At 42.6% G+C, this 20,188-nt stretch overlaps 1 protein-coding gene across 5 annotated transcripts in view; it reads right to left on the bottom strand.

Annotated features, from left to right (window-relative positions):
- Window positions 1-20,188, bottom strand: part of ZFYVE26 (zinc finger FYVE-type containing 26) — a 68,033-nt gene that overhangs the window by 7,880 nt on the left and 39,965 nt on the right. For 3 of the 5 annotated variants that reach the window (XM_042849326.2, XM_024109440.3, XM_065592907.1), the window contains exons 25-35: window positions 18,211-18,387; window positions 14,360-14,606; window positions 12,894-12,992; window positions 9,382-9,539; window positions 8,522-8,691; window positions 7,483-7,514; window positions 4,998-5,134; window positions 4,654-4,874; window positions 4,000-4,147; window positions 2,600-2,809; window positions 951-1,169 (exon numbers count right to left, since the gene is read on the bottom strand). In XM_042849326.2, the coding sequence (XP_042705260.2) occupies window positions 951-1,169; window positions 2,600-2,809; window positions 4,000-4,147; window positions 4,654-4,874; window positions 4,998-5,134; window positions 7,483-7,514; window positions 8,522-8,691; window positions 9,382-9,539; window positions 12,894-12,992; window positions 14,360-14,606; window positions 18,211-18,387 (1,818 nt within the window). The remainder of the gene's footprint in view (window positions 1-950; window positions 1,170-2,599; window positions 2,810-3,999; window positions 4,148-4,653; window positions 4,875-4,997; window positions 5,135-7,482; window positions 7,515-8,521; window positions 8,692-9,381; window positions 9,540-12,893; window positions 12,993-14,359; window positions 14,607-18,210; window positions 18,388-20,188) is intronic. The other 2 variants (XM_042849327.2, XM_005306678.4) reach the window with 2 other exon arrangements.

Genomic DNA, 20,188 nt, shown 5'->3' with positions numbered 1-20,188 from the left:
GATAACTGAGAATAAGGGCTTAGAATGGACCTTCTCAATTCTAACTATAGCAATCACACTGGTGATATAAAGAGAAACCAGAGCTGATAAGGCCACTTAAACAATTACCTATTAATAAACCAGTTAACAGATTGGGGATAATGGAGTTAGAACATACTGATTGAAATACCTAGGTCAAATTTATTTAAATTCTAAAAGGTTATTAAACCAGGTAAAATCCCACACACACTAGAACAGGGGTAGGCAACCTATGGCACATGTGCCAAAGGCGGCACGCGAACTGATTTTCAGTGGCACCCACACTGCCCGGGTCCTGGCCTCCGGTCCAGGGGGCTCTGCATTTTAATTTAATTTTAAATGAAGCTTCTTAAACATTTTAAAAAACTTATTTTCTTTACATACAACAATAGTTTAGTTATATATTATAGACTTATAGAAAGAGACCTTCTCAAAACATTAAAATGTATTACTGGCACGCGAAACCTTAAATCAGAGTGAATAAATGAAGACTCGGCACACCACTTCTGAAAGGTTGCCGACCCCTGCACTAGAAGTTTTAAGTATTTTTCAGTAGCTTTCATGCTGGTAAGAACTGGTGGATTGATAGTATTGGAGGAGAACAGAAAGTGGCTCTCTCTTCTCTAGCCTTCACTACTTTGGCAAGGGGATGAGACAATAATAATTCCAAGATGGAACAGTGCTAGTTAATGTTCTATATGACATGGACATTCAGTCATTTGGAATAAATCCACCGACACTGGTCAATAAGATTATAAATAGTTCAAGCTCAGAGGAAATAGAGCATGCTGGATTTTGCACTCAGTCATTATAGATACTGTACTATCCTGGTCACCAGTTTGGAAGGGAGAAGTCCTCCTAATGCTGTCAAAGCTCCAATTTAGATGATACAAGAGCAGATTCTGATACTGCCAGCAGAATTCATTACTCACCTTATTTAACAAATGCAGAAGTGCTTCTCGCATGCAGTCATGTCTCATGTAGAAGCTAATGATTGCTAGGTTAGTGCCATACGTGTGTAAATAGAACAAGCACTCCTGATAGTAGCTGTTGTGTTGGATCTTCCCTTCGGACATCATCTCCAGAGACAGGCTTCGTGTTCTCAGGGTTGCTTCCAGGTCTCTCAATGTGGCAAAGTAGTCATCGTCCTGCTATGAAGACAGAGAATCAATGACATGGGACTGTCCAGGAACAATTAATAGGAAGACAATTCTGCAGAGCCTCTCTGGGGTTAGTGCGTATCAACCAACCCCCTCTCTTTTTCTACTGGGGTATACATGGGATGAAACTCCAGCCATATTACTGGATAGGGAAACTGTATTCAAATCTTGCTAGCAGCAATGATGTTTAAACATGACTGTAGGTATTGTGGTTCTGTTCCAATATGAATGGGTCCTTAGAGGAGGTTTGTTTTTTAAAGATATTTCCATTGCTGATAGAGACTTCAGCAAATATGCACTTTAGTCCCTGACTTGCTGTTTTATCAGAAGACCAGAAATTTTAGGAGCACAACTATAATCATGGGGGAAAGCCCTCTTGGGATACCAGTTTACTTAAAAATTCAAAGCCTGAATTTTTGTTCGTACCTAATTATAGCTTACAGTAAACTCAAACTATATAAATTCTAAAAGGAATATTTTCAATCTGGAGGTTCTGAAATCCCAAGTTTCACCCTCAACTATTACATGACTATCAGAAGTTCTTGACAAAAGAGATACAGCATCACATTGTACAGCTGGATGGAACTTAGTCTCTTCATAAAGACACTTTGTATGCTCTGTATAAAGATATAAAAGTTGGTTTAATTACTAAAGCAATGCTAGTCAAAAGAGACTGAACTTCCACCTGCAATTGATAAGAGTTTTTTGAGGGTGGTGGTGTTAAAGCAAAGCTAGTGCTGGCAACAGATTCTGGATTGTGAGTCCGGGAAAACAAAGTTCTCCAGCCACACAACAGAGAACTGATACCAAAAATGCAGGCTTCTTAACTATGACCTTTGTCATAGTACCACAAGCTAATATGGAAGGGCTGCATCAGTGATGGTGGAAGGAAAGAGGAGGACTTCTAGGACTCATGCAATCCTTGCTGCCTCTGAGACCAACAAGGGGGGAAGTTAGTGCCACTTCTGATACATAGCGACATGGACACCAATTCATTAAGAACTAGACTGAGACCTCCACCCCATTTCCCACTGGCCTCCAAACAGCAGTCAGATGGGCCTCTGCATTACTGCATAACCTTCAAAAGATGAGCTTCTTTCCCATCTACTGGGCACTACACTACACAAACGGAATCCCATCATTCTGCTGTCAATCACTGATTGTGGGGTGCAGCCAGTGGGGCTTCTGCACAGGCTTCAGTATTTGTGGTGCAAATCCTCTCACCATCTGCTCCAGATGCTAATTATGTCAAAAAGACAAAAGCAGCCGCATAATACTGCTCCAGCAGTAACCCCTATAATTTGCTATGGATGTCCCACCTCCCCCGGTTGAATCATGTTCTTCCTAAAGAACTGTGCCCAGGCCTCAGGACGCTGACAGTTTTGGTACAGTTCTCCAGAGCAGGTAGAATAGCCTCTTACCACCAGGACTACGGGTTTCACGGTGGACTCCAGATATTGTATCACATCTTGGACCAGCCTTGAGCCATGATTCAACTGGTTCAGATCAAAGGGTGGCTTTAAGCATCGGCTCAATTTCTCTCTTGCTGAACTTAAGTTCCCAGCTTTAAGGCAAGCCATGCCCCAGGCATGCCATGCTCCACCTGGATCCAGCCCAGTCTTTGTAGAAACCTAAACCCCAAATCATTAGTTAGTAGTACATAATACAGAGAGACAGCACAGAAGACAGGAGAAGCAGATAATTACACTCCTAATCTAAATCTGTGACCTTCCATTTCCCAGAGAAGAAACGTTTTCTTTTACAGGAAGAAATGCCTTTATCAGTTCCACATTAGTGACCTTAAATACCAACTACTGAACTACCCACAAACTCTGATTATGGAAGCATTTTCATATTGCAAATGTAATGGAAGAGTTTAATCGATCTATGGTCAAGAAAAGTTCAATCCAACAGTTTTTACATTCCTAAAGGTAAAGTAATTTTCTCCTTCATAGTAGATTTTATAGTTTTATTACAAGAACAGAACAACACTAAACAGGTCTGTGGTTTAGGAAGGAATATGAAGTTAGTGATTTTCTGTTTATAGACTTGCTGATGCTTCATGGAAACATTTTGGCAACATTCAGTTTCACACAATTCTGCTGATAGAAAACATCATCCCACAGTTTCTTTAGCAGAGATGTTTGCATGTAAACAGGAACCATTTTTGTTTAACAGTTCATCTGCTCATGCTGCTTATTCCCTACTAGAAATCCTAATCCTGTTTGTGTCATCATAATCCTCTCCATAATAATTGTGATGCCACAAACAGAGGCTTATGAAATCAAGGGGGTAGGGAAGGCAGAATGGAGAGGATAAGCCATATGACCAGATGAGCTGTCAAGGTTTTATCATTGTCTCACAAATGAATGTTTTTCAAAGTTGTCCTAGCAGGTCTCCGAGTCCTTAAGTACAAATCAAATCACAGAACCCTAGAAGTTGCAGATAGGACATCCAGTCTAATAGATCTTTCCTAACTCCCCTACCAATGCAGGGTTGTTCCTGACAGTGCATTTCTAGTTTTTTGCCTGTCCTAGTTGGAATTGGACCAAATGATGGGGTTCCCATCACTTCCCTTGGCAGATTGTTCCCAAGCAGAATGCACCTCACTGTTAAGAAATATTTTTAGATGTTCAGTTTAAGTTTTTCCTTTTTTAATCACATCCCATAGTTTATGAATAAAGATCAGTAACTGCTTTGTATTTTAATATCAGAGATCACATCAATTAAGCTCAGTGAGGGAAAGCAAGCCATCTAAGATGATAAACTCCTTAAAAAAAACAAAAACCCAAAACCACCTTCATCCCCCCGTTTTTGTTACCTCAACAGCTAACTGATAGTATTCTGCTTCCAAAAGCCGATTCCTTAGCCTCGTTACTGCTGCAGGCTGCAGAATCTGATCCAGAGATGGTACATGGCGATAGGCAGCAGCAACTAAAATATTCAGCACATCCACCTTGCTGATGTAACTGTTTGGAAGGAAGCAGGAATGAAGTGAGTAGGCACATGCATGCCCAGTATATCACTATACTCTAAGGTTCATTAGCAAGCCTGTGGACACTAGCTAGTACTGCCAAGTCTGGTTTTGTGGTACATTTACCTGAACAGTTGGGGTCCCTTGCATTGCACTTCCCACTCTATTCTGCCTTACATTGATGCCCCAGGAAGGAATAAAATTCAAATTCCTGACAAGTACCATTGTAAAAGCCTACCCGAAATAAGTGTCTGAAAACAGGCAAAATGTTAAGCTTAAAAAAAAAAAAGAATCCTCCGTAGCAAAAGCAGCAGGTTTAAATAGTCAGGGAGATTTATTCCCATCTACTCCAAGAGTCTAGTATTCCCAGTATTGATTTTGTGGATAAACAGGTGACTTTGGCCTCTAGAGAGGTTAGTCCAGCACCTTTCAACACTACTTAAATTCATTAAAGGAAGGCCAAGAGCTCCAATGAATCCCAAAGGACAGCTGGCAATTTACCTGTCACACAAAGCTAGATCCTGGCTCCTTCCAGCTTTTACAAACATCATCTTGGCACTGAAAAGCAGCTGTTTCATGATGTCCATGAGAAGCCCAGCATCCACTTCAGGGTTAATCAGACCTTGGGACAATTTGCAGCAGTGCTGTATCATCTGGTGGCCACATGCTGTGCTATCTGAGTGCAGACTGAGGATGGAAATACACAAGGAAGAACTAGGGGCCTGTCAATTAAGAGTAAAGAAAGATCCAAGAGCTTGTAAATGGACACTGCACCAGCACTTAATAGAATTCTAAAGGGAACTGGTTACACATTGGACTCACCTCTCTGTCTCTCAAGCTCTTACCTGTTCATAATAAAATTCATTACGCACAATTTCATTTTCATCTTCACTCAGAGAAAGAAGCCACTCAAGTTCAGTTGCCTTGGGTACTTGCATCACTACAGAGCAATCCAAACTTCCATTACCACAGGTTTGTACTGCTAAGAAACAGGAACCAGTTAATCAAAATCATCCTGGGAGGGGCAGCAAATCAGGCGGAAAGCATGTCGTAAAGTTATTCTGTATGCTTTATTATCAGAGCTACCTGTGCTGTTCTCAGCACACACTCCAGAAGTTAGAGGGATGAAAATCTCATCCATACAACACGCACAGCACAGAACCACAGAAAGCAGCTATTGCATATGCTCAGTAGCAGATTTCCATTCCCAAACATCAAGTCCAATACTGTCTAAAATATTTCCTCAATAAACACCCATATCCCCAATTCAATGTATTTTTCATGATTAACCCTTTTGGTGCCACTCCATTACAGTATACCCACCTTCTTTTTTGACCACCTGTGAGCTACAATATTTGTGGGGTTTTTTGTCAGAAGATCGGTGGAGATAAGTGCTCTGTGGGTGGTGGAAGGGAAGTCACTGAGGCTGAGAAGGGGAATGAATAAACTGATTGTAGATGAAGCACTAAATGACTTACCTACTTATTTATTTTAAGGTTGCTACCTGCAAATCGTAAACTCAAAGCTGAAAAAAAGATCCAGTAGCTCTTGAGCAATGCCAGAACAGTACTGTCGGTTTAAGGGACCAGACCAATGAGTTTTTAAAAGGTCCAGTATCTCAAGCTGAGATCGCTAAGAGTATCTGCTCTAATCTCTGGAAAGCTAGGGATCTCAGGTTTCAAGTGATATATAGCATTCATTTCTAGCCCTGGTACTAGGGTGACCAGATGTCTCAATTTTATGGGGACAGTCCCAATTTGTGTGTCTTTTTCTTATACAGGGTCCTATTACCCCCCCCCCCCCCCCCCGCCACCTCCACCTCCACCTCCACCCCTGTCCAGATTTTTCACACTTGCTGTCTGGTCACCCTACCTGGTACTGTAATTCGTGAGGTATGGGATCATGAAAATCAGGTCTTTCTGATTACTATCTGGCTTTTTGGGGCCCAAATTTAAATCTGAGCTAAGAATCTCTCCCACCAAAATTGACATATGCTGTAGTCAGACCAAAGCTGCAGGCCATCTTCAAGCAACTTGGGATGCATTACCCTTCTAATGCAGTAATTTGAGATACTAGATGCTAAAAGTGACAACACTGAGCCAAAAAAGCCAGCTAACACCCCCTTTCAAAACCCAAATTCTACACCAAGCAAAGTTTTTCCCTGAAAAGGGGGAAATGCCACATACTCCACAAAGTCCACCAAGGACTATCTATTGGTATGGACTTTACATGAAATGTACTCCGAGTGTACTATGACAGGCAGCAGTATGAAACCTTAAGATATACAGAAAATCATGGCAATCAGAACAAGCCCATTTTAAAAGTGTGAGTGACATCCAAGTTCTTAATATCCTTATTCAGCAAAACATCCCCATAGTCCCACAATAAAGTCAGTATCACTTTGCTGCGGTTCTTCCCCTGCTAAGTCTGAGAGGCTGTCCAAGTCCCATGCAGCTGTCCTTGTTGCCATGCTCAAGAGAAGCTACACAGGTCCAACGAACTGAAGTGCACTAAATATTGGACACAAATGAAAGACTGAACGAAGTAATGAAGACAAAGATCCTCCAGCAGCAACTGACCAGAAGTTCCATTTTCAATTGCTTCAGTCTGAGGTATTTATCTTTGTATTTATTAGTCATCTGATACTAGCTGCTCTTCACCTGACCATTGTAGCTCCTCTGGAACACAGCAACAAGACCTGCTTTCAACAACAAACAGCCTGTCACAGTTCACTGGGAGAGAGGATAATACTAGCTTGTATTTATGGTTGGTGGAACTCTTGAGAAGCTTCAAAAACTTATGTTTTAATCTTAGTTACTAGAAGAATTTCAGTATTTCAACTAGCACCCATACTTCGTGGGCCCTTTTCTCATGACCTGGAAGACCAGAACAAATGCTTGCAAGATCCACAGGTCCTAGACTAGCAGCCAGAGAGAAAAATACTTCAATTTTTATAATGAGGTACTTTCAGATCCTTTGCATGAAGATGCTTGAGAAGAGCAAAGTGCTTTTATAAATACGAATGAAGTCTCACAACACTATTTACAGATGGGGAAATTGAGGCACGGAGAGGTTAAGTGACTTGCCCATGGTCATACAGTTAGACAGTGTCCGAGCTGGAACTGGAACCCAGCAGCTCAATCCTCAACTCCATTCATAGTTTCCTGCATGCCTGACTTCAGACTAAAGATATTTGAAAACAGCAGAGATTTTGTTAATGGAAGTGCTGTTGGATCCTTTAGCTACAGCACAGCTTCCAGCTTACTAGCAATACGAAGATGACAATCGTGCACTTTTAAAAGCAGAAATTGAATGTTACTTTGTTCTCACCTTCCCTCAAGTCTTGATCTTCCTCTTTTGTGCTGTAAAACAGAGACAAAAGCTTCACACTCATTCCAACACACTGAGGAAAGAGTGATTAAAGCCTGGCAGTTAAAAAAAGGGCTCGTTCAATATTGCTAACATTTTCGTAGCATTAGTTATCAAAAATAAACTGATGACCTCCCCTTCCCAAAAAAATATACAGATGGAAAAATAAGTATGTGGCACTAAGAGCATTTCACCAACATTAAATAATTAATCCTTATAACCTCCAGAAGGGAAGGTATTGTATCTATTAAACAGGCAGTAAGGAGTTAAGAGACTTCCTTAAGGGCAAAGAAGAAGAATGTGTCTGAGCTGAGATTAAAACTCAGGAGTTCCTAGCATCCAGTTCTCTGCGCTGCCTTCAGATTACGCTACCTCACATCCCCACACACCACCAACCACAGTACAGAAAGAACAAGAAATACTCAAATCCTTTATTGTCCAACCTACTTGCCCCCCTTTGGCTTCCTTGCCCCACACAAACAAACAGAATTTATTTTATTACACACACACACACACTTCGAGATTTGAAGAAAAAGCAATACGAGGTGCTCAGGCTCAGTGCTGGGCAATAGAGCATTAGGGTCCTGTTGATATATTTTGGAAATGCCGCAAGCTCCCCGATTTACTGCTCATTCTTCCCTCATGTACCCTTTCAAAACTGCACTGTGCTCATCTCTTCCCAGTAGGCCCACTGATAGCAAGGCAGGGGGCACAGAGGTGACTGCTCTCCCACTTTTCCTCACCACACCCTCCACTAGCTCACTGAGTCTGTATGAAATGAGTTTCAGTCCAATTCTCAGGGGAAAACATCCACATCACAAAACCCTTCATTGGCACTCTCCAAGGGCTACTTAATTCACAGCCTCACTTCTGAATCCATGGGGGTGGTTCCTCCTGGTCAGATTAAAGCACGGTGCTGTACTTATGCTGTCTCTCACACATACAGAGCTGGGGAAGAGGGGTACGTGGAACTATGCAGAACTTGTATGCAAGGACTTACATGCTTGTGTCTTGGACTAAGCCAGCTGGACAATGCTTGTTGTAGTAGCTGTAGCACTGGTCACATACACGAGCCGGATTTTCTCTACAAGCTTCCACCACCATTTTCTTGGTAGAGCAAGAACTGCACACCAACCTCCCACAACGTCTGCAGTGATGGCGCCTATTAAACTGAGACACAAGAGAAATTATGCTTAATTGGAAGAGTGTAGTAGATTAGCAGCTAACATTTCTCTCCTTTATTAGAGCCACTCAGCTCATAGGTGAATTTACCCTATTAAAAACAATGAACAGCAAAGAGCAAATAATTTCTGTTCATCTTGGGTTTCAAGACTCTCTAAGGTCTGCCCACTGATTGTTTTTTCCCAAAAGGTGATGATGGCAGGGAGAGCCAATGTGCCCAATTGGGACTAATTTGCCAAAGTCTTCGACTTTTCAGCTTTTATCTCTCCAGATGCAGAAGTTCCGTAGACTGTGTCTGATTGGAAAAGAACAAGATGACATTCCACAAGATCCCTTAGGAGTTTACTTTCCCAGGATCAAATTCCCCCTTCCTAGGCTCTATTTCTATCACTTCACCTGCCCCAGAAAGATCTTTCAGGAGCCATCAGTGTAGCCTGTCACCTCAAATACATTTAACCCTCACAATCTCCCCCTCAGCATCTGTTTGACCGGCAATTTGGAAGATACCAACATTATAAGGGACAAACTGCTAGCATCACTGGGGGCTCCTAGGAAACAGTCCATCTGAATTAGCTTTCATGTTAAATCACCAGCTGGAGGGAAAACAAAAAAACCAAACAACCAACACATGCCCCACCACAGCCCTAGGAGTATCTGTATTTGACCCTGGTTTCTTACCATAGTAAAACGTTCTGTTTTGCAGACCATGCATGTAATTTCAGTTTCATCGGGGATCCATTGCTGCTTTGGTGGTGGCACCTCAGGTGGCACAAACTCTTGAGGAAACAGATTCCGAGGCAGGCTTCTCTCTCTTGGACTTGAAGATTGGATGATACCTTGGAGAACCAAGCCAAATGTGGAATTGGATTTAGGCTGCTTAGTGGAATTTCCTCTTGGTTACCAATGAAAAGATTACCAGTACCCTTCAACCCTCCATGCTAGACATGGTACATCACACTGTAAGGCATTCAGATACTTTAAGTAGCAAGATCTTTCTTAAATGCAGAAGAGGCTTCTTGCCATCTTGCAATATAACATATGCTAATAGAGACTGCAAACTCTTCCAGTCACTTCAGTACCTACTACCACAGGCAAATCTTGCTTTTGTGTTTGCAGACATACATCACTATCCCCACCACACCTGGAGAAAAGTGATCTTTGGGCTTGTTTGTGCCTTGTCAGCAACCAATCTTACATGGAGAGACTCTACAAGGCAGGAATGCAATGCCAAATACATATGCTTTCATACATCTATATTTTGTGCTGCTCAGAAGTGCCAGACTGACATCTCTGGAGACTGATTTTTCTTTTTCACCCCAGCACAACTACAACATGGGCCAGCAGCAGCCTAGACTTCCCCACAGTGCACCCCCTGCTTCACCATCACATCACATCCTTGGCCTGGAGGAATCAATTCTGAACTGCAAAAGGACAATTTAGTCTCCATGACCTTTTAAATCCTTGGTCTCACTACTGAGACTGCTAACTTGGCATCTTGTTGGTGCTATTAATTGTAGTAGTTTGTGGGATGTGGGTATTTGCACAAATCAAAAGCTGTCAAATATTCACTACCAGCCTGGGTTGAACAGGAATTGGCTCCTGGATGTGAAAGGCATGGTGACCCTTTACTACACCTGTAACCCATTCAAATTCCCTCACATACTACTTCTAAAAATGAAACAAAGTTAAACTCCAACTGAAGTAACATGCTCCCACTAAGAGAAAGCTACTTCATGTTCATCAGGCTGACAAACACTGGAGTGCAGATTAATGCCAGATGCACAAGAAGAAACAGGATGATTTGGGATGGGACTTGGTGGTTGCTGAGTGGAAGGGTTTCTCCCTCCTCTCTCCTTCCCCCACACACCTGCACAGTGTCCAGGGCAGCACTTCTTTGAGAGGACACAAAGCTGCCTACAGTATCTCTTGGACCTCATCTAGACTAAGATTTAAAAGTGCGATGTAACACATGCTAACTAACCTGTGTTTAAAAGTGTAGTGGAGATAAGGCACTCTGCTTGAGCTAAAATCTAGTGACTGCAGTCCCCACTTATTGTGTTGGGTGCAATACAAACATAGAAAAGAGGAAATCTCTACCTTGAAGGCCTTACAATCTAAAGATGCAAGCAGATGAAGGGTAGGCAATGGGGACAAACATATAAGCAAATAAGTATGGTGAAGAACAGGCATAGCTTTATTGATTTTTTAAAAATTGGGGATAGAGGAAGGGAGTAGGAAAAGGAAAGCAGTGAGAGAGGACTATCGCTGCTCATCAATCACTGATGCCGTTATAACCTTCTTACTGCATGAAAGCCTGTCGTAAGCTTATTTAAAAAGAAAAAAAAATGCTACCTACCTGTAATTGTGCTTTCAGGAAATGTTTTGGTATGACAGCCCCACCCTACTGAGCTCACCCTCTCAATGCATTACTGATGGGAATTCCTCTAAAGTTTTAGAATTCTACAGCTGTTGGACAGCCTCACCAATGGCTGGTGCATGCTCAACCTTCTGAGGGGTGGTATAAGCCTGCCTTCACCCCGCAGTTTCTTTTTCAGGGAAAAGACAGAAGCATACAGGCTGCAAAAGCACCGCTGGAAAATGTGTGAGTCAGCAAAGATCTATTATAGCATGTTTGCAATTCTTGCTCCTGGAAAGTAATTGTTTTTTTCTGAAAAGATAAAAAACATTTAGTAGATCCCAAACCCAGAGGTTACGAAAGCTCCAGGAAGAGTTCTACAAAGTGGGGGGAGAGATAGCTCAGTGGTTTGAGCATTGGCCTGTTAAACCCAGGGTTGGAGTTCAATCCTTGAGGGGGCCATTTAGGGATCTGGGGCAAAAATCTGTCTGGGGATTGGTCCGGCTTTGAGCAGGGGGTTGGACTAGATGACCTCCTGAGGTCCCTTCACCCTGATATTCTATGAAAAATGATAACTAGCTGCAAAAAGCAAAAAGATGCAACTCTGAACTAGCAAAATAGTGAAGAGCACCAATGTTCTACAAATCTTCTGGGCATAACTGACAAAAGATTAGATCTAGATGCAGGCAAATCTTGGATTTAGTGGACCAGATATGACCTTGAAATTGAGGTCTGCTAAAGAATTAGAATGCAAAACGCAATTAGGGAACCATTTACACGAGCGCTGTGGAGCTGGTGTAACAATAGATTAAGCTATCAAATGAAAACATGGACACCCTTGGGGCTTTAGTGTGTTCCAGATAGAAGCTAAGGGATCTTTTAACGGTCACACTCAGTCAAGCATGAGAAGATTTTGGATGGACGATGACAACAGTATTGTCTTTCCAAAAAGGAAATCTTGGGCCAAAGCTTCTCAAAATCAGAGCTCCAAGTCAACTTGCAAAAGTAGACAAGAAACCACAAGTAGGTTCCTGTAATTGCATGCACAAGTTAGTTCACATCATGCTCTAAACATCACACCATTCCTAGTTAGGCTTCTGTGCTTAGATTATGTTTAACTAGACTTCTATGGATTAAGTATTATCGAGACCATCCCTGACAGTTTGTGTAATCTGTTCTTAAAAGCCTGCAATGATGGAGGTTGCACAACCTCCCTAGGCAATTTGTTCCAGTGCTTAACCACCCTGACAGTTAGGAAAATTTTCTTAATGTCTAACCTAAATCTCCCTTTCTGCAATTTAAGCCCCTTACTTCTTGTCCTGTCCTCAGTCGTTAAAAACAATTTGTCACCCTCCTTTTTATAACAACCTTTCATGTACTTGAAAACTGTTTTCATGTCCCTCCTCAGTCTTCTCCACACTAAACAAGCCCAATTTTTTCAATCTTTCCTTATAGGTCATGTTTTCTAGACCTTTAATCATCTTTATTGCTCTCCTCTAGACTTTCTCCTATGTGTCCACATCTTTCCCAAAGTGTGGAGCCCAGAACTGGACTGCCTGGAAAAGGGACAGTTAGTGCCAATTGTGCTGGTGGTTTTTGTGATGTGGACACCTATCTAATAAGAACCAAACTGAGACCCTCTCCCTACAAACTCATGTTTCCCAGACCTCTAAACAGTGCTAGATTATTACTCACCTGTGCTGAATTTGAACAGAGAGTGCAACTACTGTTATTTTAAAGAGAGGGGTGAGATGCAGGATTAGGGCAGAGTGAGAGGTTGAGGAGGAGTAAGAAGAGGACCAGAAACAGTGTGACCATTAGACCTTTTCCTTACCAGGAAAACTGGCAGGAGACAGTTCTGCTGATCCTGATTTAGACAAGGTGTCAGACTCCGATACCTGATTGAGACTCTCTTGGGTGCGAATCACAGAATCTAGGGCAAAGGAAATAAATAAAATATTGGTCATACATTCATCTGCCAATAGGAAGATTATAATAATCCATTCACAGCAGTGTGCAAAAAAGTATGAGTCCACATGGGATTAGCTCGTGTGACATAAATTACAACATCTTTCATGCAGATTAGCCCACAAATTAACTAACTCTACGGCATGCAAACTATAAACACAGATCTTACTGCTCAGAGACCTAAACAGAGAGAGACACTCCTATCTAGGGACAGGACTATTGTGAAAGACACATGAATAATGGGACAGGTGCTGCAACTCTCTGCTAGAATACCACAGTTGTGACAGATATAACAACACTATTAATCCGACTTTGGTTCCCTTCCACTGGAACAGGATGGTCAAAGCAAAGAGGAAGCATCTGACTCCGTGGCAGGGTAAACACACATACTAATATTAGAGCGTCAGACTTGATCTCCTGCAAGCAACTGACTGGAACAAGCAAAAGATGCGTATTTTATTAAACAAGCTCAACCATTAGAGGGAGGCATAATGCAAGCAGATGCTATGCAGGCTTCTCACACACAGCTCTGCCCTGCACCACCCTCTGCTGTTCCAGTCCCAGACCTCTTGAGGCAGAGACAACCAATCATACAGAACTGCCCCCAAACTGGGGGGTTTTGCAGAGAGTACAAACAGGAGTCAAGTCTTAACGATTTGATCCATTTAGATCGGGGTAGGCAACCTCTGGCATGTGTGCTGAAGGCAGCGTGGCACTCACGCTGCCCGGGTCCTGGCCACTGATGTGGGGGTCTCTGCATTTTAATTTAATTTTAAATGAAGCTTCTTAAACATTTTAAAAACCTTATTTACTTTACATACAACAATAGTTTAGTTCTATATTATAGACTTATAGAAAAAGACCTTCTCAAAACGTTAAAATGTATTACTGGCACACGAAACCTTAAATCAGAGTGAATAAATGAAGACTCAGCACACCACTTCTGAAAGGTTGCCGACCCCTGATTTAAATCCACACAACATAAACTCACGTTTGTTTTTGGGCAAGATGTTATTGAAGCACCCTATTATATATTAAGTCCATCAATGAATTTACATTGATGAGATTAAATGGTAAAAGGAAGGAGGCCCTGAAAAAAGCAGCAGGTAAAAATTAAGACTATTTGGGCTACTAATCTTTTGAAAACACCTGTTGTGGTGAAAAGGAGAGGACTTCTCAAAGAATATGCCCTAGGCTGGAACAAGGAGGGGATATCTGGCTGTATAAAACCCTGCAGGAAAATGGAGTAGGGTGCTCTTAAGGGTAACTGACAACAATGTGGCCTCCACCCCGCCTTCCCTGGTAGAAGGGAAAATTCTGAAACGCAGTCACCTGATCTCTTCTCTTTTAATGAGTAGGGGAAGTCGAGGGCTTTCTCTGAATACTTGGAGAGCAAAGCATCCATGTCGTCCACAGTGAAGCCGATCTCCTGCCCAATCAAGAGCTGGTGCAGCGTCTGTACGGCCACAGCTGCCCAATCCACCTTCATGTTCATGAGCAGCTGCTCCAGCATGAGCAGTGGCCTGGAGGACAGATGGGAGTAGCTAGCACGGTAGGCCTCAGGAAGAGTCAGCAACACCTTGGACACAGGAAGGAGACAGAGGGAGACCATCATCACATAGCCAGAATCCAAGGATTGTCTACATCCAAAAAGCACCCAGCAGAACGATCTATATGGTGGAGGAAGCGATATCTAGAGGTTAAAGACTAGACCTGAGAGCCTGGGTCCTATTCCTGGCTCTGCCTCAGACTTGCTATGTAACCTTGGGCAAACCTTTTGAGGCAAGAGAGTTTGTTTCCCCATCTGTAATATGAAATATCACAACCTCCCTGTGAAGTAGGTATGTAATTGGCATTTGTAAAATGCTTTACGGTTGTCAGGTGAGAGGGGTTATAGAAAGGCAGAATATGGTTCTCCCACTACAATAGACAGCAGGCAAAAACAACAATTAACCCAATCCTTAATTTTTTTGCAGCTGGGTTCCACTACATTCATTATAGGGTAAAAGGGAGACAGTAGATCAGGGGTAGGCAACCTATGGCACATGTGCCAAAGGCGGCACGCGAGCTGATTTTCAGTGGCACTCACACTGCCTGCGTCCTGGCCACCGGTCCGGGGGGCTCTGCATTTTAATTTTAAATAAAGCTTCTTAAACATTTTAAAAACCTGATTTACTTTACATACAACAATAGTTTAGTTATATATTATAGACTTATAGAAAGAGACCTTCTCAAAACGTTAAAATGTATTACTAGCACGCAAAACCTTAAATCAGAGTGAATAAATGAAGACCTCGGCACACCACTTCTGAAAGGTTGCCGACCCCTGCAGTAGATAGTACCTTTCCCCAAGAACGGCCACTTACTACAGCCACTTTCCGATATACCAGATAAGCTAGGTAACAGAAGAGTGTATTGCACCATGCACCAGTTATTTTAGGGAGCACTGAAGCAGGTATGATACTGGTAATGTTAAAGGGCAGAGTTATAGATGAGACTTCAATCCATTCAGTTTGCTTAAATATCTGCTTAAAGCGGAGCATAGTGGTGTTACCTGAAATTGGACCGGTTAGTAAGCTTAGGGAGGACCAATGACCCACCAGAACTTGGCAAAAAGCAACACGTTTATTATACTGATAAGCTAAGCTCAAAAGAAAGGCGGGGAGGTGGTCACACTCTCACTTGCATACTCACACTCCCAGGACAGGCACAGCACTGGAGATGTCAGGATCCTTCAAGGTAAGTGTCCCACAGTGCAGCGTTGGATGGTGCGATGAAGGTAAGTCTTCCCGAGGCACGATGAAATGCAATGTGGCGAACCACTGGCCAAGCGGTCAAGGCGAAGGGCCTTCACTGGAGGTACAATCTTGTGAGTGCACTCCTGAGCACATGGCCCCTTCCCCTTTTAAGGACCTGCTCCTCATGGCCTGCGACTAGAGATGACTTGGCCACATCTGGCTGGTCACACTTCACTTCGGGCAGTGTCCATGCATTGGGCGTGTGATCGCTGCCTAATCAGAGTCCCAGACACCTTGTCTACCTGGGAGGTCTTCTGATCTTCCTGCTGCTCAAGCAGCCCATGCATCCCACAAGCATTCCAGGAGGGAGGGGGAGGGGGAAAGCCACTTCACAGGTGTTCAAAGAGGGAGAGGAGACCAAAAAAAAAAAAGGGGGGGGGAGGGGAGGAGGTGTAACAGACCTTTTGAACCTACAGGTTATACAGAGCAGAGTTACACAGAGCATACAGATCACTGCTGCTCCTACAACAAGTGGCAAGAGCAAGGGACACATTGGCTAGAGCAAGGGATGGCAAAAATCAGGAGACCCAAGTTCTAGTCCCAGCTCTGTCATGGATTTGGTGTGACTTCTGTAAAGGCAGCTGCTCTCTCTGTACCTCAGTTCTCCCATCCAGATATTGGAATAATACTGCCCACATCTGGAAGGCATTTGGAGAGCCTCAAATGAAATCCACCATATATGTGCTAAGTATTACACAGGTAGCAGTGCCATTGCTCAGAGTGTGTCAAATAGCTATTGTACTTTCTACTTCTATCCAAGAACAAGCTTGGGATTCTTTCCCTCTCCCAAGGCAAGAGATGTGGGCATGTGTTCAACATTTCTCTTAAGCCCAATGTTGAGAACTTTGGCTGTGACCGTGCCATCTATTTTTTCACGATTTTGTTCACAAACTGTCATCAGATTAGGCCAGTTCTTGATATAGTGCTCAAAACAGTCCACTACTGAGTTCCATCGCACGTCTTGTGGGAGAGTTAGCTTGGTTCCTCCCACTTTTTTCAGAGTAGCTGCTGCAAAGTGGTTGAAATTGAAAAATATTTCCATAACAACAACATTAGCCTTTATTTCTGGAACACTGACATCTTTGGCTAGGAGGTGCATCAAATGAGCACTGCAACCATATGTTATTAGTTGGGATTCTCTTCATACTCTTCTAATCTTGGATATATTTGCAGCATTGTCTGTGACCAAGCTGCATACTAGACATTTGAATTCCTTCACCCCCCCCCAGTTTGTTATAGTGTGTACCTTCTAAAAATGAAACCTACATCTATCTCTGAGTTGTGAAGAATATGTATTAAGGTTATAACCAACAAGAATGCACTTTTATGTAGAAATCCATGATTAAATTGAATCTTCCTGACTAGTGATTTAAATCAAGTCCACCCTGGTTCCTTCCTAAGTGAAGTACTTTGCATTTGTCCTTATTGAATTTCATCCTATTTACTTCAGACCATTTCTCCAGTTTGTCCAGATTTTTAACCCTATCCTCCAAAGCACTTGCAATCCCCCCCACACACACACACTTGGTTTTGTCCATAAACCTTTCAAGTGTACTCTATATGCCATTATCTAAATCATTGATGAAGATATGGAACAATCGGACCCAGAATTGATCCCTGCGGGACCCCACTTGATATGCCCTTCGACTTGACCGTGAACCACTGCTAACTACCCTCTGGGAATGGTTTTCCAACCACTTATTCATCCATCCTATAGTAGCTCCATCTAGGTTGTATTTCCCTAGTTTGTTTATGAGAAAGGCATGCGAGACAGTATCAAAAGTCTTACTACAAAATCAAGATATAGCACATCAACCGCTTCCTCCCTATCCTCAAGGTTGGTTACCCTGTCAAAGAGAGCTACTAGATTGGTTTGACATGATTTGTTCTTGACAATTCCATGCTGACTTATCACCTTATTATCTTCTAGATGTTTGCAAAAACTGATAGCTTAATTATTTGCTCCATTATCTTTCAGAGTACTGAAGTTAAACTGACTGGTCTGAAATTCCCCTGGTCGTCCTTATTTCCCTTTTTATAGATTGGCACTGTATTTTCCCTTTTTCTAATCCTCTGGAATCCCCCTTCCCCTCTTGTGCTGACTATTCTCTGCTTTCAATGGCCCATAGAGTCCTGACGATCCTGGAAGCTACAAAAGCCCCAAAATTCAGCATATACAAAGATGGCTTAAGGGCTCCTCCTCCATCTCTCACCTCCAGTTCATACACTTGGTTCAGATAGGTACTGAGAATTGGTACCTGGGTCTCCCACGAGGTACTGCAGAATTCTCCTCTCAGACCTACCGTTGGGTGGTTGTAGAATTAGTATGTATTACTGTAAATGCAGAATGGAGTGAAGCAGCTGGGATTCTGTGGCTTTGCTCACCTTTGATCCCATGTAGAGAGCCTGGATTTCGTTATGGCGTGTAGCTGTCAGGTACTTGTAGAAGTGGGTAGTGAGATAATTTGCTAGGAAGTGAGAGGCTGCCAAGCTGGGATGCTTGTCAAGAGACTGTTCGCTTATCACAAGGCGCGTATCAGAGTCTTCTATTCTTTCTAAGAGCTACAAAAGCCAAGAGAAAAATATGCAGACAATCCTGATTACATGGCAGGGGAAGGCCTCTTAAGCTCAGCTAGTCCATTTACCTTGTGTGGAGCAGGATATTTTCCCTTACACTAGTCTTTCAAGCATTTTATCTAAATTGCAACAACCTCGTAAAGTACCTGAAGGTATTTTAGTCACCTCTATGTGCATATCACTGCACAGCCTAACTGCTCTCAACTTAATGATCTATGATCAAGAACAGGTTCCTAACAATTAAAAATAAACAGATTTATTGCAAATTAATTTAATTTAACAGGAAGTGAGATATAGAAGACCAAAAATTAAGAGTCAAATACTGAATCATCAAGATGACCCCTATGTTAACCTGTAAGGATCCTAAAGTTCTCTGTAAGAGGGCACTTACTAAAATAACACAGAGAGAATTAAATTAACAGTCCCATGATTATTCAACCCAAAAGAATTTTGCTTTCACACTTCATTAAGTCAAGGCAGCAATGAAACCAGATTGGTCAGTTTCACTTCCTGGTTCTTCTGCACTAGCAGCACAAGAACATTCCATTATAGTTTCTAATAATTAATCCAAACCAAGAAACCCTGCATATTCATTAAGTTAAAAAAAGCCATGAAAACATTTTTGTTATTAGGCTTTTGCAAAATCCTTCCCCTCCCCCCCACAGAATTTAAAATCTGGGTCTCATAGTATCCTTTCAAAGAAGCTTGCTTTATTAACACATACACCCCCCCACAAACCAGAACACTAGCAAAAGAAAGAAGGCTTTGTTAGGACCTAGGGCATGTCTGCACTAGAAACTTAAGTCAACCTATGTTAGATCGACTTACAGTCACTGCAGTAATTACTGCAGCATTTCATGTCCACACTACCCTCCTTCTGTTGGTGGTGCGTATCCTCACCAGGAGCGCTTCCACAGACTGAAGAGGGGCGGGGGAGGGGGGTTGAGAGCCTGGGCTCTTGGCTCCCCATTGCTGGAAGCCCGGCTTTGTCCTCTGGGCTCCCAATAGGGAGCTACGCGCCCAGAGTCCAGGCAGCTCTGAGCTTGTAGTGGGGAGCAGGGCAGGTGCAGCTCGGCTGATAGCGGGAAGCCCTGATAGGGGGGCAACCAGGCTCTAGTTGGAGCCCCTCACCCACCTTGAGATGACTGCCCAGCTTCCTCATCAATTTCACGGCTCCATACTGTAGCTGTGAAATTGACAAGAATGACAGCCAACAGCCAATATAAGTAACAGTGTCTACACAGACACTGTCCCCCTAACTTCACTGACATACACCTATGCCTCTTGTGGAGGTGGAGTGTTTAATGTCACTGTAGTAGGGCACTTACATACTACAGCCTTGCTCCCACCGATGTACACAGACATAATTAGGTTGACATAAGCTGCCTTATGTGGACCTATCTCTGTAGTGTAGGCCAAGGCTTAGTGGCCATCAAAAGTGTTCTTTAAAACGAGTTGCCAAAGTGTAGCATAGGGGCCAAATGTGCCCCATGTAGACAAGTCTTATGGTATTTAGTGTTTTTCTTGAAGCCCCAACTTCAGAATCTTAGCTTTCATTTAGGAAAAAAAAATTTTTGTAGCCCTCATGGTTACAGAGAAGAGACAGAAAAGGTGACCCCTAAAGACTTGAAACCTACCTAACTATTTAGCAATTAAGAACCTAAAATGTGTTATTTCTGAAGTGTCATGATTCTCGAGATTGGTTTAAAAATGTTTGGAGTCTATTGTGTTTTTTGAATGCTTGGGGTTGGCAATACTGTTGGTCCACAATGTGTGAAAGTTGTCT

This window comes from Chrysemys picta, chromosome 4 (assembly GCF_011386835.1).
Source record: "Chrysemys picta bellii isolate R12L10 chromosome 4, ASM1138683v2, whole genome shotgun sequence".
In the NCBI taxonomy this organism is placed as follows: domain Eukaryota; kingdom Metazoa; phylum Chordata; order Testudines; family Emydidae; genus Chrysemys; species Chrysemys picta.
The sequence above is the reverse complement of the archived record's forward strand: the minus strand, read 5'-3'. Positions and strand labels throughout refer to the sequence as shown.